The sequence below is a fragment of the Bos mutus genome, chromosome 14 (assembly GCF_027580195.1).
Source record: "Bos mutus isolate GX-2022 chromosome 14, NWIPB_WYAK_1.1, whole genome shotgun sequence".
Lineage (NCBI taxonomy): Eukaryota > Metazoa > Chordata > Mammalia > Artiodactyla > Bovidae > Bos > Bos mutus.
This window is the reverse complement of record NC_091630.1, coordinates 69,690,088-69,700,380: the sequence shown is the minus strand read 5'-3', so window position 1 is coordinate 69,700,380 and position 10,293 is coordinate 69,690,088. Positions and strand designations below refer to the sequence as shown.

Here is a 10,293-nt window from a genome sequence, read left to right as displayed (position 1 = left end):
GATGTTTTAGCTCCTTCTGGTAAACTCCTACCAAAGTCATTCAGAAATTCCAACTTGTAGAATTTATTTGATTCTTTTATTTGCAAATCATAGATGTATCATAATTCATACTTCAGAATTCTCCATTCCAGGATTTTAAAGAGCCTTTTCAATGTTTTTACAGGTATTTTTATAACTTCCTTGTGGAGAGATAATAAACATAATTCTTAATGAAAAAAATTTGAAGCAAAGTTACTGTTATACAGAGATTATACTGTGTTCTTTGTGTATTAGTGCTAATTTCTTCCTTTGGACACTGTTTTCCAAGAGACACAATTTTAACAAGAGAATTGAGGGATGTATTTTTGTCTCCAATGGAGTAGAGTGTGAGCTGATAAAATCCCTGCCCTTCTTTTGTAACTGAAAACAGCTTAAGAGACTTCCAGGGAAATAGGAAGTGCCACCAGAAGACTTTTGATATTGTATGTGATGAATATGATTAGTGAGGGTGGATATTAATAATGATGCAGTCAGCCAACTGAATTCAAACTAAATGGAAAGACCAAGTTCTGTTGTTTGATACATTTTAACCCTTTGGAAAAACCTTTTCCTGTTCTACATCAACTCATTTTTATGTAAACACTAGAATAAACCTTATCTATGAATACATTTTTTTAAAAAAAGGTACAACTTCCAGTTGTAAGATAAATAAGTACTAGGGATATAATCTGCTGCTGCTGCTAAGTCGCTTCAGTCGTGTCCAACTCTGTGCGACCCCATAGACGGCAGCCCACCAGGCTCCCCTGTCCCTGGGATTCTCCAGGCAAGAACACTGGAGTGGGTTGCCATTGCCTTCCCCAAAGCATGAAAGTGAAAAGTAAAAGTGAAGTCGCTGAGTCATGTCCGACTCTTAGCGACCCCATGGACTGCAGCCCACCAGGCTCCTCCGTCCATGGGATTTTCCAGGCAACAGTACTGGAGTGGGGTGCCAATGCATCTACAACACAATAAATACAATTAATAAACACTGTTCTATGTTATATATGAAAATTGTTAAAGAGGAGAGTGAAAAGGTTGACTTAAAGCTCAACATTCAGAAAACGAAGATCATGGCATCCAGTCCCATCACTTCATGGGAAATAGATGGGGAAACAGTAGAAACAGTGTCAGACTTTATTTTTGGGGGCTCCAAAATCACTGCAGATGGTGACTGCAGCCATGAAATTAAAAGACGCTTACTCCTTTGAAGGAAAGTTATGACCAACCTAGATAGCATATTCAAAAGCAGAGACATTACTTTGCCAACAAAAGTCTGTTTTAGTCAAGGTTATGGTTTTTCCAGTGGTCATCTATGGATGTGAGAGTTGGACGGTGAAGAAAGCTGAGTGCTGAAGAATTGATGCTTTTGAACTGTGGTGTTGGAGAAGACTCTCGAGAGTCCCTTGGACTGCAGGGAGATCCAAGCAGTCCATCCTAAAGGAGATCAGCCCTGGGTGTTCTTTGGAAGGAATGACGCTAAGGCTGAAACTCTGGTACTTTGGCCACCTCACGCGAAGGGTTGACTCACTAGAAAAGACTCTGATGCTGGGAGGGATTGGGGGCAGGAGGAAAAAGTGACGACAGAAGATGAGACGGCTGCATGGCATCTCCGACTCGATGGATGTAAGATTGAGTGAACTCCGGGAGTTGGTGGGGTTGCAGAGTCGGACACGACTGAGTGACTGAACTGAACTGAACTGAAGACAGTAAATCTCAACAGTTCTAATAAGGAAAAATACTATTTTTTTTTTTTTTCATTTTGCATCTATATGATATAAGTGTTCACTAAACCTACTGTGGTAACCATTTCAAGAGGTATGTAAGTCAAATCATTCTGTAGACCTTAAATTTATGCAGTGTTGTATGTCAATTATATCTCAATAAAACTGGAAGAAAAAAATGACATAGAAAAAAAAAGGAACACTAGGCAACATTCAAGTAATCCAGGAAAGGAAAAAAAATAGAAATAAAAATATCGAGGATAGTTATATGTCAACTATACCTCAATAAACACACACAGGGGACAAACAGATAACAAATAATAAAATGACAGACTTATACCCAAATATATTAATGGTCACATTAAAAGTAAATGGTCTAAATGCACAGACTAAAAGAGAGGGACTATCAGACCCAAATACATGCTCTCTTCAGGAAATCCACTTCATGTTTTAGTAGAAGGATGGGTGAAACAAGCCATATAAACAATACTGCTTTATGTAGAGTGACTATATTAACACCAGAAGAAGTAGACTTTGGAGGAAGGAAATTATCAGAGATAAAGAGGGGCATTAAGTGATTTCAAAATGTCCACTCACCAAGAAGATACAATACGCCTAAATGTAGATATACCTAAGGAGTATGTCAAGGCTGTATATTGTCACTCTGCTTATTTCACTTATATGCAGAGTACATTATGCAAAATGCTGGGCTAGATGAAGTACAAGCTGGAATCAAGATTACCAGGAGAAATATAAATAACCTCAGATATGCACATGACACCACCCTTATGGCAGAAAGCAAAGAAGAACTAAAGAGCCTCTTGATGAAAGTGAAAGAGGAGAGTGAAAAAGTTGGATTAAAACTCAACATTCAGAAAACTAAGATCATGGCATCCAGTCCCATCACTTCATGGCAAATAGATGGGGTAACCATGGAAACAGTGAGAGACTTTATTTTCTTGGGCTCCAAAATCCCATGAAGATGGTGACTGCAGCCATGAAATTAAAAGACGCTTGCTCCTTGGAAGAAAAACTATGACCAACCTAGATAGCATATTAAAGAGCAGAGACATTACTTTACCAACAAAGGTCTGTCTAGTCAAAGCTATGATTTTTCCAGTGGTCATGTATGGATGTGAGAGCTGGAGCATAAAGAAGGCTGAGTGCCAAAGAATTGATACTCTGTGGTGTTGATGTTGATAATTGTTACACTGTGGTGTTGGAGAAGTCTCTTGAGAGTCCCTTGGACTGCAAGGAGATCTAACCAGTCCATCCATAAAGGAAATCAATCCTGAATATTTATTGGAAGGACTGATGCTGAAGCTGAAGCCCCAATACTTTGGCCACCTGATGCGAAGAACTGACTCATCAGAAAAGACCCTGATGCTGGGAAAGATGGAAGGCAGGAAAAGAAGGGGACAACAGTGGATGAGATGGTTGGATGGCATCACTGACCCGATGGACATGAGTTTGAGAAGCCTCCAGCAGTTGGTGTTGGACAAGGAAGCCTGGCGTGCTGCAGTCCATGGAGTCACAAAGAGCTGGATACAACTGAGCAACTGAATTGAACTGAGATATATCTAAAAATAGTCCAACAAAAAACACGACGCAAAAATGGACAGAACAACTGCTTTTTCAGTATCATAGCTTTCCTGGGGTAGAATCCTCCAAAAGCCAGTAACTGGTAGAACCACATAAACAGTGGTTGACAAATGCTGGAGGCTAGAGGTGGTGAGATGAAACTTAAAACTCCTGAGCTAGGGGGAGCGAGAGGGGATGACACACTTATATGAGTTTTACTTCCAGGAGCCCCGTGGGGTCTTCATGATAAAGACTTGAGAAAAAAAAGAATTAGACTTTCACTATTTAGACAGGGAAGAGAAGAAAACTAACAGTTTAGAAGTGTACCCAGAGAAAAGTAACCATTTTCAAAAACATCCATACCAAAGGGTGTTTCTTCCCTCAGAATAAACTATTTTATCAGACAGAGCCTTATCAGACATGGGGGAAGGGCAAAGAGCAACTTGACAACTGGAACCTCTTCTAGCCTTCCTGTCTTACAACTGGGATGGAAAAAAAAAAAGGATGGGTGGGAGCTAAGAAACTTCTGAAGGGCACAGTCCAGGACCTCATGACCACAAAAACAGTCTGACTCATAGGAAGGCCTCCCTCACCCAGCACCTCTCCACCACATGCACAGGGCTCTGGTAGAAAAGCCATACATTATACCACGGGCACTGCCAGACACAGACTCCGTTTCAGATAGAGTTTCTGGGAAAAACCCAGAGACAACAGGGAGACAACAGAAGATACCTGAAGCATCTGAAGCCTCTGACATCTACCACAAGTCCAGCTTTCAACACAAAGTTACAAGTCAAACTAAGGGCAAGAAAAAGCAGAGCTTGAGGAGGCCTGAGAAAAAGCAGGCATGAGAACTTGGCTCAGATATGGCAAAGATTTTGCAATTATTAGACTGAGAGTTTAACTATGATTAACATGCTAGGGGCTGTAAAGGGAAAAAAGTGGACAACCTACAAAAAACCCGATGGGTAATATAAGCAGGGGCTTCCTGGGAAGCTCAGTGGTAAAGAATCCACTTGCAGTGCAGAAGATACAGGTTTGGTCTGGGAAAATTCCATGGACAGAGGAGCCTGGCAGGCTATATAGTCTATGGGGTTGCAAAGTCAGACATGACTGAAGCAACTGAGCATGCATGCAATATAAGCAGAGATATAGGAACTCTAATAAAGAAGCAAAAATAAATGCCAGAAATCAAAAATACAGTAACAGAAATAAAGAATGCCTTTGCTACATTCATCACTAGACTGGACATGGCTGAGCAAAGATTTCAGTAAGCATTAATTTATATCACTAGAAATGTCTCAAACTAAAAAACAAAGAGAAAAACTAATGGGGAGGGGGAGAAAAAGGAATAGAATATCCAAGAATTGTGAGACAATCACAAAAGGTGTAATATATGCATAATTGAAATATGAGATGATGAAACAAAGAAATTAACAGAAGAAACATCTGAAGTAACAATGGCAGAGGATTTTCCAAAATTAATGGCAGATCCCAGAGGACACATCCAGGAATTCCAGAGAACCACCAATCAGGATATATCACCAAAGGACTACACCTAGGCACATCACATTCAAACTGCAGAAAACCAAAGACAAATCCTAAGGAAAGCCTGAGGGGGGAAAACCACCTCACCTATAGAGGAACAAAGTAAAGAATCACATGTCTTGTCAGAAACCATGAGCAAGAGAATGAAGTAATACATCTGAAGAGTTGCATGAATAAACCACCTACCTATGGTTGTATATCCAAAGAAATTATCCTTCATAAGTGAGGAAGAAATAAAGACTTTCTCAGACAAAAACTGAAGGAATGCATTGCCAGGAGACCTGCCTTGCAAAAACTGTTGTTCTTCAGAGAAAAGGAAAATAATATATACTAATAGGTCAGAGATTCAGATCAATGTTTAAAGAGGGAAAGCATTAGAGAAAGAATAAATGAAGATAAAATAAAGCATTTCGTTCTTTTTTCTTTTTTTGTTTTTGGTGACGCCTCGTGGCTTGTGGGATCCCTGCTCCCAGACCAGGGATTGAATCCACACCCTCGGCAGTGAGAGCACAGAGCCCTAACCCCCAGTCCACTAGCGAATTCCCTCATGTTTTTTATTATTAACTGATTCAATATATAACTGTTCAAAATAAAAAAGCAACAATGTGCTGGTGATCATAGCTTATGAATGAGTGAAATGAACAACTGTAAGGTTATAAGGAACAGGAAGGAGGAATTGGGAATACTCTGTTAAGAGTACCTGCACTATCTGTAAAGTGAAACAGAGTTATTTGAAAGGGGGCATAGATTAGTTGCAAATGTATATTGCAAACTCCAAGCCAACCATAATTTTTTTTTCAAAAGAAGAATTGATATGCTAAGAGAAGAGAGAAAATGAAATCATATAAAATGCTCATTAAAGTCAGAGAAGACAATAAAAAAGAGTGGAGTATATTTTTAAAAGGTAACAAAGAATAAGTGCAATGAATGGAAGGTTCCTTTACAAATAGAGTAGATAATCCAACTATATCAATAATCACCTTCAATGTGAATGGTCTAAATACACCAATCAAAAGAGTCTGTGAGAATGGATTAAAAAAATATGACCCAACTATATGTAGTCTACAAGAAACGCATTTTATTTTCATTTAAAAAAAATTAATTGCAGCATGCAGGATTTAGTTCCCTGACCAGGGATCAAACCCTGGCCCCCTGCATTGGGAGTTGCTGCTGCTGCTGCTACGTCGCTTCAGTCATGTCCGACTCTGTGTGACCCCACTGATGGCAGCCCACCAGGCTGCTCTGTCCCTGGGATTCTCCAGGCAAGAATATTGGAGTGGGTTGCCATTTCCTTCTCCAGCATTGGAAGTTTGGAGTCTTAAATGCTGGTCTACCCGGAAGTACCCCAAAGGCAGAAGTTTTTAAAAAATGACCTCTCTCTCCCTTTAAAAAAAAAAAAAACTGCTTACACAAAAATTGACCCATGCGTGCATGCATATATATGGTTCCAAGAGTTTTAACATGTACAGATTTATATAACTGTCACCACAAGGAGAACACACAAGAGTTCCATCACCAAAACACATGCTGACCTCAAACAGTCCTAACACTGCCCGTGTTTGCTGATCCCACAGTCTTGCCTTTTCCAGAATGTCATATAAATGGATCCTTACAGCACGTGGCCTTTCTGAACTGACTCTTTCAGCATCGGTGCGGCTGCACGGATGGTTGTCCTTTCACAGAGGGCAGTGTTCCAGGGGAGGGTTGCCACAGTGTGTCCAGTCATTCACCTGGTGGACGATGTTAGGATTGTCTTTCTAAAGACAATCTTTTTGATCTTTCTAAAGAGCCCCCATGCTGCAACTAAAACTCAGTGGAGCCAAATTAAAAAAAAAACAAAAACAAAAACAAAAAAAACCTCCATCCTTTGATTCCAATTAAAAAGAAAATCCTGGAGGCAAGGGAACACCAAGATCTGGTACCATCTTAGAATGGAAAAAACAGAAGAAATACATATTGAATTTCAATACATTATCCTGCTGCAGGTTTATAAATGTTAAGGCATATATAGCTAGTTTGATCAAACAAAATCACTTCAACTTACTTCGGAGGCTCTGTCATTGACTTCCCAAGGAGTCTCAGCCTCCCTCCCACCTGAGCAACAAAAGTGTGGAATGTGAAGCTGCAATTCCCTTTTGTCCCACATGCAGCCTGTACACAGTTTCTGAAGCACTGGACCGGGACCAGCCCCAGTAAACAGAGGTGGGTGGGTCACCTCCTCCCCAGACGCCACTGTGGAGAAAAGATGTGGGTGCAGACACGTTTCCAAAAACAAATGAGTTTTTCTGTCTGAAGTCAGTAAGTACATTTCTCTGTCTGAAGTAAGAGGCGAGAGCACGCTGCAGCCAGCAGCGAGGCAGGCAGAGCAGACCCAAGGGTGCAGGTCCCGGGACACCTGTCATTACAGAAATGTTATTACTGGTCACAGAACCGGCTAGTTTTATCAGTGTTTGATTCTCTACCAAAGATAGAAATTCCAGAAGAGACTTCACATAAACCCTTTTGTTTCATTTCCAAAATGTCTGAGATCCCAGTGTTGAAGTGAGTGGGTATTAGTGTGACGGACAGCTCCTTCCTCACATGTTAGTCTAAGAACAGACCAGAAGGTCGGCACAAAGCACCCCTGCTGCTGTCTGCAGGGTTCCACATCTGCCAGAGCAATGTCCTCAGGATACCCAGCAAGACGGGCTGATTCCGACAGGCATGATCTTGCTTTTCTTCATCAAATAAGTAAACACTTAACAGACCCAATCTTGCTAATGTCAACTTAAAAAATAGTCACAACCTAAAAGTTGAGAGTTACAGTTTTTTGGTGGGAATTTTTAGGACTTCAAGCCTAAATAAAGTAATCTCAAGTAACCCTGGGGGGGGGGGGTCAGGTTATATAGGTTTGCAACAAAGCACAAGTAGTCTGAACATCAAACGTTATTTTTGTGAATTAAAGAAAACCAGATATCTCCAGGAATTTAGCACTTTTCTACATGTGGGAAGAGGCTAGAGTCTGGGCCCACTAAAATCATTTCTCTCACACGCATCTCAGCTATCTGGGGTCAGTATCCTACGTTTTTTCACACCCTGAGTTTCCTCAGTGCTCACCGTCGGGAATGGTGCAACCTCATGGCTGCCTTATTGCAGGCATTGTTCTTCCCGGGTGCCCTCGGAGTTCAGAAATCCACATTTGGAGAGCTGGAATTGCTGATGGCTGTGACAGCCTTGTTTACTGATATGGCAGGAAATACTCCATCTCTCACTCATCACTAAAGAAACCGGACTGAAACAACTCAAGCAACAGGTTTCCATCCAGATCTCCACGGTCCTTCCTCCACAAACCACCGGTCTCCAGGGAGGCACACCACACCAGCAAAGTGAATGCCTTAAGGTTTCACTATATTTTTCCAGGACACTTAAGAAACAGACCCTTGAAGGGAGGGGGTGAGGGGGGGTGGTCTGAATGAATTAGGTGCGCCCAGCCTTAGGGAAGGAGGTGGAAACCAACACTACCTGAGGGATGTGAGGAGTCTGGGATCTGCCAGGGTTGGGGGTTGGGAGTTAAACCGATAACCTGGGAAATTCGGGGAGGAGGGGGGCGGCGGGGAGACAGAGCCGCGGGAGCCGGCGACACCTACTCGCAGACCCCTTGGTAAGGGTTTTCTTTGAAAAGTGGCAGGGGACCAAGTTCCGGGGAGTGGTCGCTGAGGGGTCTCGCGGGGGCAGTAGTCACTGGACGGTCGGGACCCCGGCGGCCCCTTGCCCCCACCCCGGATCGAGGAGTGGCTACCTGTTGAGGAAGGCGTTGCCGAAGGCGTTGAGCTTGCGGAAGGGCCGCCGCGGGTAGACGACGAGCGCGTTGCCCGGCACCACGCCCTCGGTGGGGCCGTGCATGACCGCGATGAAAGAGTCGGTGGTGGGCTCGGGCCCGAGGCGCATCCCCTGGAAGTCCTGCTCAATCAGGTGCCGGATGAAGGTGGTCTTGCCCGTGCTGTACTGGCCCACGAGGAGCACCATGGGCTTGTTGTCGAAGTCGGCGTCCTCCAGCGGGCGAGTGGAACTCATGGAAGCGGTAGTGCTCCTCCAGGGGGCAGCAGCTTCTGCGCGTACAGCTGCCACAGCCCCTAGGACACCGTCTGGAAGAGCTCCGGCTCCTTCTTGCGGCGGGCATCCTTGCTGACCCAGCTGAACATGCTGCTGGACACCGGGCTGGCCGCTGCAGGGTAAAGGGGCGGCTGAGAGCCGAGCGAGGACGCGGAGCCGAGGCTGGGCCGGGCCGGCTGGCTGAGGGGTCGGTGGGGCAGCGGGGGGCGGGGAGCGGCCCGCACTGCGCAGGCCCACGGCACGGCCCGCCGAGTGCCCTTCTGCACAATGGAACGCGCGCCTAGCCGTGCGCTCTTTATAAGGCCCGGCCGCGCATTTGAGCGCGCGCGCCGCCGCCACTCGGGGCCGCGGGGAACTGGGATGGGAAGGAGGAGCCCCGCCCGCGCGCTCCGCACCACGTCCTCCCCGCCCCTTCCTCTCATTCAATTCAGTTCAGTCGCTCAGTCGCGTCCGACTCTTTGCGACCCCATGAATCGCAGCACGCCAGGCCTCCCTGTCCATCACCAACTCCCGGAGTTCACTCAGACTCACGTCCATCGAGTCAGTGATGCCATCCAGCCATCTCATCCTCTGTCGTCCCCTTCTCCTCCTGCCCCCAATCCCTCCCAGCATCAGAGTCTTTTCCAATGAGTCAACTCTTCGCATGAGGTGGCCAAAGTACTGGAGTTTCAGCTTCAGTATCAGTCCTTCCAAAGAACACCCAGGACTGATCTCCTTTAGGATGGACTGGCTGGATCTTCTTGCAGTCCAAGGGGCTCTCAAGAGTCTTCTCCAACACCACAGTTCTAAAGCATCAATTCTTCGGCGCTCAGCTTTCTTCACCGTCCAACTCTCACATCCATACATGACCACTGGAAAAACCATAGCCTTGACTAGACGGACCTTTGTTGGCAAAGTAATGTCTCTGCTTTTGAATATGCTGTCTAGGTTGTTAGTCATAACTTTCCTTCCAAGGAGTAAGCATCTTTTAATTTCATGGTTGTAATCACCATCTGCAATGATTTTGGAGCCCCAAAAAATAAAGTCTGACACTGTTTCCACTGTTTCCCCATCTATTCCCCATGAAGTGATGGGACCAGATGCCATGATCTTAGTTTTCTGAATGTTGAACTTTAAGCCAACTTTTTCACTCTCCTCCTTCACTTTCATCAAGAGGCTCTTTAGTTCCTCTTCACTTTCTGCCATAAGGGTGGTGTCGTCTGCATATCTGAGGTTATTGATATTTCTCCTGGCAATCTTGATTCCAGCTTGTGCTTCTTCCAGCCCAGCGTTTCTCATGATGTACTCTGCATATAAGTTAAATAAGCAGGGTGACAATATACAGCCTCAATGT

At 44.3% G+C, this 10,293-nt stretch overlaps 1 protein-coding gene across 1 annotated transcript in view; it reads right to left on the bottom strand.

Annotated features, from left to right (window-relative positions):
- Window positions 1–6,856: 6,856 nt before the first annotated feature.
- The window catches only part of LOC106701275 (uncharacterized), a 12,734-nt gene continuing 9,297 nt past the window's right edge, over window positions 6,857–10,293 (bottom strand). Inside the window, exons 2-3 of the mRNA XM_070382807.1 lie at window positions 8,647–9,371; window positions 6,857–7,263 (exon numbers count right to left, since the gene is read on the bottom strand). Of these exons, the coding sequence (XP_070238908.1) occupies window positions 7,164–7,263; window positions 8,647–9,371 (825 nt within the window). The 3' untranslated portion in view covers window positions 6,857–7,163. The remainder of the gene's footprint in view (window positions 7,264–8,646; window positions 9,372–10,293) is intronic.